At 43.6% G+C, this 17270-nt stretch overlaps 1 protein-coding gene and 1 non-coding gene across 8 annotated transcripts in view; both read left to right on the top strand.

Annotated features, from left to right (window-relative positions):
* Nucleotides 1-17270, top strand: part of LOC132235219 (zinc finger protein 555-like) — a 34400-nt gene that overhangs the window by 11587 nt on the left and 5543 nt on the right. The window contains exons 2-4 of one of the 7 annotated variants that reach the window (XM_059697232.1): nt 445-571; nt 1119-1179; nt 1796-4410. In XM_059697232.1, the coding sequence (XP_059553215.1) occupies nt 445-571; nt 1119-1179; nt 1796-3362 (1755 nt within the window). In that variant the 3' untranslated portion in view covers nt 3363-4410. Of the gene's footprint in view, nt 1-444; nt 572-998; nt 1180-1795; nt 4411-4602; nt 6075-17270 lie in introns of those variants that run through there. The other 6 variants (XM_059697231.1, XM_059697230.1, XM_059697234.1 and 3 more) reach the window with 6 other exon arrangements.
* LOC132236239 (U6 spliceosomal RNA) lies at nt 9254-9357 on the top strand. Its single transcript, XR_009453202.1, has one exon. It is a non-coding gene; the product is annotated as a U6 spliceosomal RNA (small nuclear RNA).

The following is a 17270-nucleotide window of genomic DNA, read 5'->3' as shown; positions in this document are numbered from 1 at the left end:
CGTCAGGCTACTCCTATTACGAGACTTAACAAAATTCATCACTGAGAACAAAGATTCACAAGCGTATGTGGATGAAACCAAAACACTGGTCGGATCTAGGAAGGCAGGGAGAGTTAAGGCAGAGGCATAGAAATTGCTCTTCCCCTCTCTCGTCAATCCATGTCTATGGTCTTTAAGATTACTTGTTATGTAAATTATTTATTTATCTAAGATGCACCTACACTGAATTTATCTGAAAAATAAAAAAGTCGATATTAAGAAAAAAATTGTAAATGGAAGATTATAAGAGAGGGTTTCGCGTGCCAGCAAAAGTTACTGGCGTGCCATGTTTGGCACGCGTGCCAGGGGTTGCCCACCCCTGGCCTAGATGTTAGGTGAAGAGAGCCCAGTTGCTCAGTACTGTGGGTCTCACCCATCCTCCTGCACATATATTGGATGTTTCAGGACTCGGTGGTCTTTGAGGATGTGGCTTTGGACTTCTCCCAGGAGGAGTGGGCTTTGCTGGATGCTGCTCAGAGGGAGCTCTACAGAGAGGTGATGCTGGAAACCTTTAGAAACCTGGCATCCGTGGGTAAGAATGACATTGTTCCTTCACTTCGTCATTTAGAAAACATGCATTTTTTGCATACCAAGACTGTTCCCAGATTTGGAATGTGGAAAGGGAATACATTAATTAATAAGAAAGACATTGTCATAACTCATAGAACTAGAATCTAATAGCTCCTCCATGAAAATGAGAATCTATGTATTAGACTGAGTTTTTCTTTTCATATAAAAAAAGTGTTATCAGTGAATATAGATTTCATGGGTTATCAGGGCGCCCAGAAAAGTTTGTTTTTGTAACTTGGGGAGAATTTTACTGTTTATTAAATTGCTTACCATTTGATCTCTTGTACTTGTTATTGATGAAGCTCTGACACAGCCAACCTCCTCGGTGTCATTTTTGGCTCACAGGTGCCTGTATTCATCTATAGGGTTTGTTCCCTTTCTGTTTTCAGATGATGAGACTCAATTTAGGTCCAATGGGTCAGTTTCTCAGCAGGATCTTTATGGGAATAAAATGTCCAAGGAAGATAAAATAGCAGAGTTCACCAGAGATGCTTGGGCCTCCATCTTAGGAAAAATTTGGGAAGAACTTAGCATTGAAGATCAGCACACAAACCAGTGGAGATATCTGAGGTGAGTTGCATTCCTGGAGGAATCTTAATATGTCTTGAAATTTAAAAAGCAAACTAACTAACAACCCACATAAGCCTAGATCAAATTTGTTTATTCAGATTTTCACATACAAAACACACCTTTATTAAATATGACATAGATATTGAATGTTAGAAACAGTTGAAAAGAATTAGGGGAAAAGCCCATGTTTAGGAAACACTGTTTTCATAATGGCTGTGGTCAATCCATTCTGTTCATTTTACTTTAAAACAAATCACTTAGGGTAGAAAACAACATATTCACTGAAATTGGTGAGAATGTAATTCTAATATTAATGAATATTAATAAACCATTATTTTTATATTTTGTTAATCCTCACCTGTGGATATTTCTTCCATTGATTTTTAGAGAGAGTGGAAGGGAATGAGGGGGAGAGAGAGAAATATTGACACATTGATTGGTCACCTCTCACACGTGCCCTGGCTGGGATTGAGAATCAAGCCTTGAGCCTGCAACTGAGGTCTGTGTCCTTGACTAGAATTGAACTTGAGACCCCTCTAACCACTGAGCAAGCCCACTAGGGCAAGAAATCATTAGTAGTCAAACTATTGATAACACGTTTCTCATTTTTTAACAGAAATTACGTGATGGAGAGACTCTGTGAAAGTAATGATCAATGTGGGGAAGGCTTCAGTCGGACTTCAAATCTTAATCTGTACCAGAAAACCTTTGCTGAAGTAAAACAGAATGAACGCAGTGCATATGCAAAAGTCTTCATGCATCATTCATCCCTGCAGAGTCACATTGCCATTCATACTAGACACAAACCGTATCAATGTCAAGAATGTGGGAAGGCCTACAGTTGTTCTTCAGACCTAAGAGTGCATGTGAGAACCCACAAAGGAGAGAGGCCCTATGCATGTAATTTATGTGGAAAAACCTTTCCTCGTACTTCTTCCCTCAACCGGCATATAAGGATTCATACTGCGGAGAAAACCTATGAATGTCAGCAATGTGGGAAAGCCTTCATTGATTTTTCAAGCCTTACTAGTCATCTGAGATCCCACACTGGAGAGAAGCCCTATAAATGTAAGGAATGTGGGAAAGCCTTCAGTTATTCCTCAACTTTTCGAAGACACATGATAACACACACTGGAGAGAAGCCCTATAAATGTAAGGAGTGTGGGGAAGTCTTCAGGTATTCCTCAACTTTTCGAAGACACATGATATCACACACTGGGGAGACACCACATAAATGTAAGGAATGTGGAGAAGCGTTCAGTTACTTCTCAGCTTTTCGAAGACACATGATATCACACACTGGAGAGAAACCCTATGAATGTAAACAGTGTGGGAAAACCTTCATTTATCTCCAGTCCTTTAGAAGACACGAAAGGATTCACACTGGAGAGAAACCCTATGAATGCAAACAATGTGGGAAAACCTTTATTTACCTCCAGTCATTCCGAAGGCATGAAAGGACTCACGGTGGGGAGAAACCCTATGAATGTAACCAATGTGGGAAAGCATTTAGCCATCCCTCATCCTTTCAAGGACATATTAGAGTGCACACTGGAGAGAAGCCTTATGAATGCACTCTATGTGGGAAAAGTTTCAACTGGCCCGTATCCTTACGAAAACATATGAGAACACACACTAAAGAGAAGCCCTATGAATGTAAACAATGTGGAAAACCCTTCAATTTGCCTGCTTGCTTTCGAGAACATGTGAGAATGCATCCTGGAGACAAACCGTATGAATGCAAACTATGTGGGAAAGCTTTCTATTGCCACATATCCTTACAAAAACATATGAAAAGGCACACTGCCGAAAAACTCTATAAATGCAAGCAATGTGGGAAAGCTTTCAGTTGGCCCGAACTTTTGCAACAGCATGTGAGAAAACACTCGGCAGAGAAGCCTTATGAGTGCAAGGAGTGTGGGAAAGTCTTCAAGTGGCCATCATCTTTACCAATACATATGAGAATGCATACTGGAGAGAAACCTTATGAATGCAAGCAATGTGGGAAAGCCTTCAGTTGCTCCTCATCCTTAAGAAGACATACGAGAACACACACTACAGAAAAACACTGCGTATATAATGTGGGAAGCCCTCCTGCAAGTGAATTCACGCACAGTGCTTTAGAAAATTCACACCAGGAGGGAAATCTTATGAAAGCTGTAAATATGGTGTTGCCTTTATGAGTATCTCATTATTAAAATGGACCCATAGGTAGTATATTTCCAGTTCTTTTGCAAATAAACATTTAGGTGAAAAATAACTCTCCAAGTACTCTTAGCTATAGTACATATAAAATTTGCATGTAGTATTTTTTCTTACATTTCAGTAAACATAACTTTCATCTTTAGTTTGTGTGCTTTAAATTGTCCTCTAAAGGGTTATTGGAACAATGACACTTTGTTATGTGTTGGATGTTTTTTACTGACTTAATGTGGCAGATACGGATATCAACCATCATATATTTTCTACCTTTTTGGCCAGAGGAGTCTTCCATTTTTCTTTTAAGTAGTTTTTGTAATTATGAAATTATATCAATTGTTGTTTTCAGCTTTTGCCCGGCCCTGTTGTTCTTGCTTGTAATTGGGAATTGCATTTACTTAAGACCCGTGCGATATCACCATGAGATAGAGAGTTTGAGATGGTTCTGTTGGATTGTGCTATGTCAGCGTGGCCAATGGGAACTGCAGGTCCCAGAATCTTTTATGATTCCGTGTTCTAATTCACCAGTAGCCTAACTTGGCATCAGATTTGGAAGGCAGACGTGAAGAAGCCATTACTTTTTGGAGCCACTTTAAAATGTGGTAGAAAGATACATAGGGACTTCTAGGTCCCAGCTTTCAGGACCTCTCCCCGATTTCTTTGCCCTACTGATAAAGAGTATCATCAGAAGAAACAGCCAGTGTTGGCCTTCCACTCCTCTCAGAGGCAGGGGCTTCCACAGATACCTCCATGAGCTTGGTATCAAAGATCCGCCCTCTTGTGTAATCAGGTATCACAATTTGTATTTTCCTAGAAACTGTAAGGTGTCCTCCAGGCCACTCATTCAGACTCATGGTCAGTGACTCTGATACTATGATTCACCCTCTTCTCTTTTAACATAGTTCAAAGAGTCTAATTTGTGTAGCAAACACTGTTCTTAATACTTTTAGTGGTTCTCTGGTCCTGCCTCCACCACAAAAACTACAATGGTTCAGCAAAATAAAACACTTGGGACTTCACTGATCTATTGAATTTTTTAAGTGTGCTGACCCAGCTCTTCGTGAGAACAAACACCTTCCTCATCTAGTAGCTTTGGGGAGATTTCTGTTACTCAGAACTAAGTGCCGTTCTTTCATAGGAGTTTAATTAAAAAACAATGTATTCTCAAGGAAAATCAACTGAATGGCTTGGGACAACAGAGCATTTTGTCTCCTCGTTCTGCAGGCAGAAGTCCGAAATCAAGGTGTTGGCAGGACCAGCTTCCTCTGAAAGTGCCAGGGAAGCATCTGTTCCAGCTCTTCCCGGCTGCTGGTCATTCATTGGCTTGAGGCAGCGTCACTCTAATCTTCACAGGGCAGCATTCTCACTGTGTGCATGCCTGTCTTTTCATGTGGCATAGTTTTTGTAATTATTGGATTAGGGCCTGCCTTTCTCCAGTATGACCTCATCTTCTACAACAACCCTGTTTTCTCCCCATGACCCATCCAAGACTCCAGAGCCACTTGCCACTGCCCATGTCCACTTCTAACCCCTGTGCTCTGCGTAGTTTCAACCCCAGTGGCCTGTGGGAAATGGAGATCTCAGAGTCTCTGCAGACACCCAGCAGCCTTTTAAGAAATTCTCCAGAGATACCTAGGGCTCCGCCTTATTGGAAGTTTGCAGGTCAGGTCAGTGGGGCAGGGACTCGGGGAAGAGGCTGCACAGGGGAAAATGGAAGCGCAGCTCCTCCCCCTGGGTCCTGCAAACACCGCCTCTGTGGGCTGAGCTTCAGAAGGGGCCGCCCGCTGTCTCCAGGAGGACTTTGGGGCCACTCAGGGCAGACGGAGCCAGCACACGAGACCAGCAGGCTGAGGGGGCTCGGGGCAGGACACGTTCGCTGTCCTCACCGAGTGATAGAGGGTCAAAGTGATGAGTGCGTTTCTAGAAGAATCCTAAAGCTGCAGTGTGGGGCTGGAACATCAGCATCCCAGCCACATCGGGCCCCTGGCACTTCTTGCTCGGTCCGCCTCCTGTGGTTCTGATGGAGAGAGGCTTCTTGCACTGTTGAGGTTCAGGAAGTGTCATGCCCCACTCCAGGAGGAGAGAGAAGTAAATGGTGGCTCCTCCGGAGTAGGTAAGAGCTGTCTCATGGGTGATGCAGGGGGCCTGGCTGTGTGTCTGGAGATACCGCCTTTGTCAGTGTGTCTGAGTTTGTCTGTCTATCTGTGTCTGGGTGTGCCCGCATGTATGCCCCAGTGACAAAGTTTGTGTCACGTCACCCTGTGTGTATGTTTGAGAGAGTTCAGATGTGTGGATGGTGGTTCCCTTGTCCTGGCAGGAGCATTTGTGATTGTGTGTTTTACTGCAGGGCTGTAGTATTTCCTCAGTGTGTTTCCTGAAACCCAAATATACAGTACGCCCACACAGCTTTACAAGTGACTTGTATTTAACTTTTAAGATGTATTAGTAGATAGTTATTAGAATATTAAATTCTGATGAATTATTAAAAAGTAGAAAGTTTCTCCCTAGCTGATTTGGCTCAGTGGATAGCGTGTCAGCCTGCAGATGGAAGGGTCCTGGGTTCGATTCCGGTCAAGGGCACCTGCCCAGGTTGCAGGCTTGATCCCCAGTAGGGGGTGTGCAGGAAGCAGCCGATCAGTGATTCTCATCATTGATGTTTCTGCCTCTCTCCCTCTCCCTTCCTCTCTGAAATCAATAAAAATCTATTTAAAAGAAATTTTTAAGTAAAAAGTTTCAGTTATTTTTAGTGGGTTTTCGTGAATTCCAACATTTCACAGAGTGCTTGCTTTTATGGTAATAGAATGGCACATGCTTGGGACTTTGTTGATCTATTGAATTTTTAAGTGTGCTGACCCAGCTCTTTGTGAGAACAAACACCTTCCTCGTCTAGTAGCTTTGGGGAGATTTCTGTTACACAGAACTAAGTGCTGTTCTTTCATATGAGTTTAATTAAAAAAACAGTGTGTATTTTATTTTCAAAAAAATTTTGGGGCCGCCAAAACCGGTTTGGCTCAGTGGATAGAGCGTCGGCCTGTGGACTGAGGTCCCAGGTTCGATTCTGGTCAAGGGCATGTACCTGGGTTGCGGGCACATCCCCAGTGGGGAGTGTGCAGGAGGCAGCTGATCGATGTTTCTCTCTCATCGATGTTTCTAACTATCTCTCTCCCTTCCTCTCTGTAAAAAAATCAATAAAATATATTTAAAAAAAAATTTGGGGGCCAATCTAGTTGGACCTCTCCAGTTTTTCTCACAATCTAAATTTCTTTCCAAATACTGCTCTTTTACTCTAGTTTTCCAACCAGCAGTGGTTCCACCAGATGAACTCCCGAATGGTAATTGTCATATGAAATATTTTCGATTGTGATCATTGTTAAAGGAAAAGAACAGATGACACCAAAATGGCTCCCAAAGTGGATGTAGTGTGATGCGGTAATACAATGCCATCTTGTTAGTTTTTCTGTAAAACACCAAAGTGAAACTGCTATGTGGCAAGAGTATGGACACAATTTACATTTCAATTTGGGTTTATGCAATCTAATTATCATTTCAGCACAGTTTTGTTCCCAAATATTTTGTTTACAGCGTCTTGTTTGCATAAACTAGAGAAAGACAAGCACCCACTAACCATTCCTGCATGAAGACTTTCTTGATCCTTTGTCGGTCTTATAAATTCTCTTCTTTGACCTACCAGAGCACTAGTGGAGCAGAAAGGAGAGAGCAGAGAGCACAGAAAAGTTCTACTTAATAAGCGGCATGTTTTGCCTGGCATTAAGTTGTCGATTGTGTAAATGTTAAATGTACTGTAATTGTGTAAACAACTATTAGCCTAATTTTGTTTCTTACACGCTGCAATAAACATTTCTGTACATGCTCACAGTCTGGCCATGGGCTTGGGTAGGTCACCCAAGTGATGGGTCTTCAAGTCCATTCTGGAAGCTGAACTGGCTCTGATCCCAGTATGTCCATTCTGGGGCTGAAGCTTAGTCCATCGCACCTTGGGGAAGGTTCCTCATGATGAGGCACAGAGGGAACCCAAATGCACAGACACATTTCAGGATTTTTCCTGACAACATTTGCTCACCTAGCATTGACCTGCAAGCAAGTCGCATGGCTCAAAACGAAAGGGATCTTACTATCACGAGACATTGCTAGATTGTTTCCCGGGGGACTGAAAAATTTGAATCAATAATGCAATCCACAACATCATCTTTTAGGAAAGAACTTGCATTACACAGCATAATTATAGAGAATGTACTTTAAAGATCCATTTGTAAGTACTTCTCCATTGTTTAATATTTTATTTTGGGAAAATTCATACTTTGTGTAAGTAGAGAGAATGGTTTCAGAAAATCTCATAATATCTATTACCAGCCTTCAACCATTTTCCATCAAGTGTCTTCCCTACAACACCCAGATCCCTCGATAATTTTGAAACATTTTTAAGCATATAATTTTATCCTTGAATATTTGGAATATATGTTTGCTTAACATAACCATAACCAATGCTATTATCCCACCTAACAATTATCCCGTAACATATTCAAATATATAGGCAGTGGCCCATTTCCCTAATGGACTACATACTAGGAATTTTAAAACCTTTGCTGTTAAGAGTGTTTGTTTGCATTGGGATCCAATATAATCCATACATTTAAATTTATTCTCTCCTTTATATCTCCTTTAAAAAAGTTTCCTTTTTTTCTTTGTAATGTAACTGTGGAATATAATAAATCACATGGAAATTTTCATAGGTTTTCTAATGGCATCTCCCTGCTATCATTTAACATTTTCTTCTGTTCCCTATATTTGCAGATGTTGTAAATTAGATCTAGAGGGGTGACCATATCCAGATCTGGTATTTTGATGAGAATAATCCAAAGGTTGGTTGTACATTCCAGCAAGAGGCACAAAGAATCTGGAAGTGTTATATGCATGAGACAAAAACGGCCTCTGTATATTGGCCCTGTGTGGTTCAGTCTTTACCACAGCGGTTCTCAACCTGTGGGTCGCGACCCCTTTGGGGGTCAAACGACCCTTTCACAGGGGTCGCCTAAGACCATCGGAAAACACATATATAATTACATATTTTTTGGTGATTAATCACTATGCTTTAATTATGTTCAATTTGTAACAATGAAATTGGGGGTCAAAACATGAGGAACTGTATTAAAGGGTCGCAGCATTAAGAAGGTTGAGAACCACTGCTTTACTACAAAGCATTGGTTCAAAAGCCCACTGGCGCTAAACTCAAATTTCACACATCCAGTTGTTTTCAACACAGCTCAAATGAGCAGATTTTAGCCATTTGAAGCATGCTTGCTTTTCATACCCATAAAACTGCCCAATAGCTGCTGCCCTTTGCAGCTCTCTGATCCAAAGACTTCTCTCTGGGCTGCAGAGGGACATCACCTAGACATGTAAGCCCCTCTGGTTCCCTTCTCCCCAGGGAGTTTCCTTTCACCCCTCCCCTGTAGGGTAGCGTGGTCCCCTTGCCTTTGTCTCTGGACAGTCTCATGCTTTGGGGGACTTCCCCCATATGCCAACCTGTCAAAGTATTGCCTGAGAAGCTCAGGTGTGCTACTGCCTCCTGTGCTCATATCTTTTTCCTAGATCAGCCTGAAAGTCTCAAAAAGGAGGTGATTTACCCCAGCTGGTGTGACTCAGTGGTTGAGTTTCAATCTATGAACCAGGAGGTCACAGTTCGATTCCCAGTCCAGCACATGCACTTGCCTGGGTTGTGGGCTCAATCCCCAGTGTGGGGCATGCAGGAGGCAGCTGATTAATGATTCTCTCTCATCATTGATGTTTCTCTCTCCTGCTTCCTTCCTCTCTGAAATCAATTTAAAAATATATATTTTTTAAAAGGAGGTGATTTGTGCTCACTTTGGCAGCACATGTATTAAAATTGGAACGATACAGAGATTAGCATGGCCACTGTGCAGCAATGACACGCACATTCGTGAAGCGTTCCATATTTTTATGAAATCAATAAAGAAAAACTCAAAAAAATAAAGAGGTGATTTATTCTTTTGTAAGCTGGCTTTGATGATCATTCCCTGGAACATTTATAACTTGTGAAGAGTTACATGGAAAAGAGGGCATGTATTTCCAGAATGTGGGGCAAATCACTGAACTAGGTGGCTTGAATTTATTCTCTCACAGTTTTGGAGGCTAGATGCCTGAAATCAGTGTGTCAGCAGGGCCACGGTCCCTCTGGGACTCTAAGTAGAACCCTTTCTCACCACTTCCTAGCCTCTGGTGGGGGCCCTCAAGCCTTGGCATTGCTTGGCTTGACTGGCATCACTCCAATCTCGGCCTCTGTCAGCACATGGCCTTCTCCTTATGTATCTGTCTTCACCTGAAATGATCCTCTCCTTATAAGGACCTAATTCCTGTTGGGTTAGGACCCACTTTAATGGCTTCATCTAACTTGATTACATCTATAAAGATCCTATTTCCAAAAAAGATCACATTTTTTATTGGGATGTGCTTCATTATTGTTTTGCCAAAGGTCTTCATGTATTCCTGACGCTGTTTTAGCAGATACATGATTCGAGAATAGTTCCTTGGGTTCTGTGGCTTGTCTTTTTCATAGTCTTAAATGGTGTCTTTGGGAAAGTAGTTTTTAATTTGGATGGAACCGTCTTAGAAAAGTTATGGCAAATGTTTTCTGCCTTCAGGATATAGAGGATTCTCTCATATAAGAAAAAAACAGTAACCTCCCAAGGAAGAAATTGATAAATCTAACTCTTAAAACTAAGAGCAATATCCTGAAATGAAGAATAAAGGGACAACAGATAAACCACAGTCTGGGAGAAAATATTTACGGTTTCTACAATTGAAAAATATTCATATCCAGACTATGTGGTATAAAGAAATGAGACAAAAACCAATAAACATACAAATGAAATAAAAGGAGTGGTAAATATTTCATAGGAGACAAAATACATGTAAAAAGTGCTATATAGCTTTGGTACTGAGTAAAAAGCATAATAAGGCAATTCCATTTCACACATACTAGAAAAGGCAAAAATTAATAAGTTCAGCAATTCCAATGTCAATCATGTAGAATAAATAACTTATGCAGGAATGGTGGGAAGATGAATTCACACACTCAATTGGCATTTCCTGTAAATTTGAAATTATCCATAGTCTACAACTTAGTAATTTTTCTACAATGTAGAGAGAATTTGTTATGGGCACTGGACACTGAAATAGGATGGATAGGAGCAGCATTTTTCACAAGAGCAAAAAAAACCCCAAAACTTGAAACATCCCCCAAACCATGATCACTGGAATACATGAGTAAATTGTGTGACCCACAACCTCAGACACCAGCATGTGTGAAACACACTGAGGAAAAGAAACCAGTGATGACCATGTTTAGGGTAATTTACATCCTTTCATAAAAAATCTCAAAGGGGGCAAAATTAAAACACTATTTGGTCAGGGTGTGTGCAGGAGGCAACCAGTTGATGTGTCTCTCTCATATGGACATTTCTCTCTATATATGCCCCTTTCTTCCACTCTCTCTAAAAAAAAAACACCAAAAAAAACAAAACAATGGAAAAAGTATCCTTGGGTGAGGATTGAAAAAAAAAGAGATACTCAAATATGTGTATGTGAATGTTCATTGCAGCACTATTCAAAACTGCCAAAAGGTGGACAGATGCACACCAACGGCTGAATGGATAAAGAAAATGTAGCATATACATAGTATTAAATATTAATCGTCCATAAAAAGGAACGAATCACTGCACATGCTGCAACATAAATCAACCTTGAAAATATGCTGAGTGAAAGCAACTCACACAAAAGGCCACATAGTGTATGAATCCATTGTCAACCTAAGAAACGTTCAAACCTATAGAGAATTTTTATGAATTTATTTGAGCCAAACTGACATCAATTGCTGGGAAGCAAAAACTCAAAGGATTGATTTTCTCAATCCAAGAAATGGCAATTTTACTACCTATTTTATACATCAGAATCAAAGGACAAGATGGCCCTACCTGGTTTGGCTCGGTGGATAGAGCATCAGCCTGCAGACTGAAGGGCCCCAGGTCCAATTCCAGTCAAGGGCACATGCCTGGGTTTCAGGCTCGATCCCCAGGAGGGGGCAGGCAGGAGGCAGCCGATCAATGATTCTCATCATTAATGTTTCTCTCTCTCTCTCTCTCCCTCTCCCTTCCTCTCTGAAATCAATAATAATAATAATAATAATAATAATAATAATAATAATAATAAAAATGACAGGATGTAAGGGGTTTACATGAAATTTACTGGTGACAGATTAGGTTTACATGAAATTTACTGGTGACAGATTAGGGAGGCAGGAGAAAGCAAAGCAGGGAAATATCTGAGACTGGATAAAAAGTAAAACGGATAGTCATACTTTTTTTACATTTGTGGGTACAGGATAGTTAACAGTCAATAATTAACATAAAACAATTAGAGGATTTGTGGTCTCCACCCTGGTGCAGTGATTGTGCCTGGAGGGGTCCAGAAAAAGGGAAGTTACCTTGACATTCCAATGGTCTGTTATCCTAGATTCAAAAAGACTGTAGACAGGCTCAGGTAAAGATAGACCCTTGTCAGGGAAGATTCTAGCCTAGGACGTGACTGACTGCCATGATCTGCTTTTAGTTAGAAAGTTTAATTGCCATCCTCTTGGTTACTTTTGGTCTCTGCGTTTGTAAGCCCACCATGCAGGCCTCCCGAGCTTGTCATGTTTAGTATGTGGCCCCTTTTCATGCACACCATTCATATAAAAAATTCAGAGACAAAATATTGTAGTGGTAGCCAGGGGGTAGGGTTATTTATCATGGCTATTATGGCCTTAAATTTTTTTTAACGGAGATATACTAATTCACATACCCTAACATTTGCAGTTTTAAGCATAAAACTTAGTGGTGTTTGTACATTCACAAACCTGTGCAATATCACTATCCTATCTAATAAAAGAGAAATATGCAAATTGATCATACCTCTGCTACACCCACTAGCCAATCAGAGCAACAATGCAAATTAACCCAACCAGGATGGCTGCAGGCAGCCACGGAACTGGAGCGAGCAGGACACTTGGGTTGCTCCAGCGATGGAGGAAGCCAAGCTTCCCGCCCACCCTGGCGGCCCTGGTCTCTGCTCAAGGCTACAAAGTTTCAATTATAGAAGACAAATAAATCCCAGATAAAGAGGGGCTGGGAGCTTGGGTTGCTGGGGGGCTTGGCCAGCCTGCAAACGGCCATTAGCCCCTCACCCAAGCTGGCCACACCCCCATGGGGTGAGGGTCCCCACTGGAGGGCTTGGCCAGCCTGCAAACAGCCATCAGCCCCTCACCCAGGCTGGCCAGGTGAGCGGTTAGGATCCACCAGTCCCGGGTTGCGAGAGGGATGTCCGACTGCCAGTTTAGGCCAGATCCCTGTAAACTGGCAGTAGGACATCCTTTGAGGGGGCCCAGATTGGAGAGGGTGCAGGCCGGGCTGAGGAACACCCTCACCCCTCTGTGCACGAATTTTGTGCACCGGGCCACTAGTATAATCTACATAAGGAATACAGCCTTTTCCATTTCAAAATTCTCTGTGGGCTGAGAACCTGACTGGACATAAATTTCTTTGCAGCAAAATGCACACGAGAATTCTAACATGTCACACCAGTGTCTGTGCTGAGAGGAGTCTTGTGCATAGACTGGGGTTGCCGGGTCGCCCTTTGCACTAGGCAAAGGAGGGTCACTATCTACCTTAAGCCCCAACTGAGGGGTACAGATGCAGGGTGGGGGCCTCCCAGTGTCAAAAGTCATGCGTCAAACCCTGTAATGGACTCTGTTGCACTTGTTGGCATCACTGGTGTGTTTTTGTTCTTTTTTTAAAAAATATTTTATTGATTTCTTACAGAGAGAAAGGGAGAGGGACAGAGATTCAGAAACATGATGAGAGAAACACTGATCAGCTGCCTCCTGCACACCCCCTACTGGGGATGTGCCTGCAACCAAGATACATGCCCTTGACTGGAATCGAACCTGGGACCCTTCAGTCCGCAGGCCGACGCTCTATCCACTGAGCCAAACCGGTTAGGGCTGTTTTTGTTCTTTAAAAGCCCAGAACCAAGGTGAACTTGCCCCTGGACGGATCTCTGATGTCGAAGGTCAGCAGGACAGACTGCCCAGTCCTGCCCAGTCCCGACTCCGTGCAGGGGATGCTCCACGGAAATCCCCGCTCTAGGAGGAGCGCTCAGGCGGGGCCACTAGGCCTGTGGGCAGACGCAGGGTAACTAATGTTCAGGGAGGGCAGGTCCCGGTAGCAGAAGAGCCAGGCAGGAAGGGCTGAGGCCCAGAACTGACATTTCCGCCCGGCTCAGTCACGTGACCCTGCCTCCACCTATCATTCGGGTTCAGAATATATCTGTCCTATCAGGGAATATAGAGGCAGGGGCGGGGCCTCGGACTTGCCCACTCCAGGGACAGCAGGAAGACCTGCCCCGTCTCACTCAGTGAATTCCGTCCAATCAGGCAGCGGGATCCCGAAATATGGTCCAATCAGGGCCCGGGGCAGGTCCTTTCGCTGACCTCCTGTGACGTCCCTCAGTGTGACGCAACACTTGCCGCTAACTGCTCCACCGGACTCCTGGTTACACGTGCCTGTTGCTCTCGGCTGCCCAGGCTGCGGAGCCGCTGGTGGACTCTGCACTGTCCTGAGCCCCGAGACGGTGAGCGCATTGGTCCCGTCCCCAGTTCCGGGAGGAGCTGGTTCATACGACCCGACACGAATGGAAGCGGCGTGGGCCGGGTCTCCCCGAGTCCCCGGGAGCTCCCGACCCGAGTCCCCGTCTTCCGCTGCGCAGTGGGTCCCAGCGTCCAATCCCGTCCCCGCGTGAGGGTGCCCGTGTCCCGACCCGAGTCTGGCTGTGGGACGCACGGAGGGCGGCCGATCCCCAGCGCCGGTTGTCGGGCTGGGGGCTGCGGGCGGAGGGGAGCCTGTTGCAACAGGGACAAGTCTGCGGTCTCAGGTTGCCCGCGCTCCAATCAGACAGAAAAGGGCCTTTCTTCCTGTGGAAGGAGAGTGATCAGGAAGCGCTTCTTTCTGGTCAACAGTCTTGTCTGCTTGTCAGGGCTTCTTCAGAGAGGGTGGGAGGCAATGTCTGGGCCTGCGAGAACAGAAGCCTGGATAAAAGGTAGGGAAATTTGAACACGTGGTCAAGCCCGTGGAAATAAAATATCCAAGCTTTGTAACCAGAGACTTTCACTCAAAAGAATGATCCCACGGAGTGGGGGAGAAGGGATTGTGCACTCCGGGCGTGGGCTGTGCAGATAGGGAGAACGCTCTGACCATGCCACCTGGAAGTGTCTCCACAGTTGGGCTTTCTACGTTTTGCTTTTATTTATTTATTTTAAATTATTTTTTATTGATTTCAGAGAGGAAGGGAGAGGGAGAGAGAGCCAGAAACATCAATGATGAGAGAGAATCATCATTTAGATTGACTGCCTCCTGCACACCCACTACTGGGGATGGAGCCCACAACTGGGGCATGTGCCCTTGACCGGAATTGAACCCGCCACCCTTGAGTCCACAGGCCGACAGTCTATCCACTGAGCCAAACCAGCTAGGGCAAGTTTTGTTTTTATAGAGGAGTAAACCACACACACACACACACACACACAACGTTCGTCCCTATGTGTTTATTTTCTCCACATTTGCCAGCACTTAAATGATCTAACTTAATTTTTGTCCATGTAATGTGTGATCCAGAGTCGTCTTATGGTTTTACTGGTCATTACAGAGGCAGAGCATGTGGTGTTCCATCTTCTGTGAATTAGTTTTCAGTCTGTGGTCGCCTTTCATTCATTCCCATGTTTATTGATGTCTGACGTTTTCTTAGATCCTCTGGGCAGGAACCCCCTTTTCAGACGAGATCGGGCGCGTTCAGGGTGGTATGGCCGTAGACTGGAACCCCCTTTTCAAGTGCAGGTGGAGAACATATTTTTTAAAGTGTGGCTTATCTTTTCATTCTCTGTATTCTGTGTTGGTGAATGAACTTTTAATGTTACTAGAATTGAATTGTTTCCTTTCACCCTTTTATATTCTTGAATTCTGTTTTTGTTTTTTTTGAAGAAAAATTGCCATTAATTTAAGAATATATCTTTAGCTTGTCAAAACGATTTTTCAACAGCATTAATTGAGGTATCATTTAAATACCACAAAGTGTACCTGTTTAACATAACAGTATTTCATTCGTTTACAGAATTGCACCCCCACCCCCACAGTCTCATTTGAAACATTTTTGTCACCCCATAAAGAAACCTGTGTGTACTGGCAGTCACTCCGCATCCAGTCTGGGCCCCCCACCCCCATGCTTCGTCTGTTTTCTGTCTCTATAGATTGGCTTCTGCACACTTTATGTAGATGATGGTACACTATCTGTGGTCTTTGTGAACCCTGGTAATAATGTGCTTACCGGTCATTGATTTTGTGCCACGAATCACAGCTTTATTTCTCTTATTGTCACGTGTATTCCATTGCATGGATATTTCCACATTTTGCATATCTGGATCACATAATGTTGTTTCCACTTCCTGGCTATTATGAATCAACCTGGGTCTGTGCCCTGACCTGGAATCAAACCAGTGACCTCTTGGTTCCTGTGTCAATGCCCAACCACTGAACTACACTGTCTGGGTTTAGTGACTCGTCTTTGAATGACCATTTTCCTTAAATGCAGGCAATGCGTTATGTATCTGAGAGGCTCTGCTGGCCTGTCAGATTCTTTAGGGACCTGGCGCGCCTCTCACCCAACAGGTATCCCAGGCCCTGAGCCCTGGCCTATGTCAGTGACCACAGTGTCCGCCTCGTCCTGGAAGGGGTCTTGTCTCTCCCTCTGTCAGACATGAGAGGACTAGATCAGGGCCCTTGACGCGGTTGACTTCCAAGGCAAGCAGCGCTGAAATCTCCAGTGTTCATGACTTGCTGACATTCTGGTTTCAGGTCTTGGAGGTCACAAGGAAATAACCTTTGAGCAAGCCCAGTATTTATTTCCGTTTATCTGAATGATAATTTTATCTTTCAGTCTTTTTTTTATTTTTATTTTATTTTTTTTTTATTTTATTGATTTTTTACAGAGAGGAAGGGAGAGAGATAGAGAGTTAGAAACATCGATGAGAGAGAAACATTGATCAGCTGCCTCCTGCACATCTCCCACTGGGGATGTGCCCGCAACCCAGGTACATGCCCTTGACCGGAATCGAACCTGGGACCTTTCAGTCCACAGGCTGACGCTCTATCCACTGAGCTAAACCGGTTTTGGCTTCAGTCTTTTTTTAAAAAAATATATTTTTATTGATTTCAGAGAGGAAGGAAGAGGGAGAGAGAGATAGAAACATCAATGATGAGAGAGAATCATTGATTGGCTGCCTCCTGCACACCCCCCACTGGGGATCGAGCCCACAACCCGGGCATGTGCCCTTGACTGGAATCGAACCTGGGACCCTTCAGTCCATAGACCGACACTCTATCCACCGGGCCAAACCAACTAGGGCTATTTTTCAGTCTTTAACTTACCACAGAATCTGCTCTACCCCATTAAAAATCATTCTGTTTAATTATATGTATATAAATTCATATTAGTTGCCACACTTGGCTTCAAGGTTCCAAGTATTTACCATCCCTGAGTGGATGCATTTGGTTTGCTTACTTATTGTCGTTTCCTGTGAGAATGTGAGCTCAGGAGTCCTAGGAATGGAGCTCTGTTCCCTGTCAGCCTCCCCCATCCTCCTGCACAAGCTGGTGAAGAGGTGCCCTGTTGAAATAGGACATGTGGGATGTTTCAGGACACCGTGGTCTTTGCGGAGGTGGCTGTGAACTTCACCCGGGAAGAGTGGGCTTTACTGGATGGTGCTCAGA

Source organism: Myotis daubentonii, chromosome 5 (genome assembly GCF_963259705.1).
Source record: "Myotis daubentonii chromosome 5, mMyoDau2.1, whole genome shotgun sequence".
Taxonomy (NCBI): domain Eukaryota; kingdom Metazoa; phylum Chordata; class Mammalia; order Chiroptera; family Vespertilionidae; genus Myotis; species Myotis daubentonii.
Note: the sequence above shows the minus strand (reverse complement) of the source record. Positions and strands in the feature narration are given on the sequence as shown.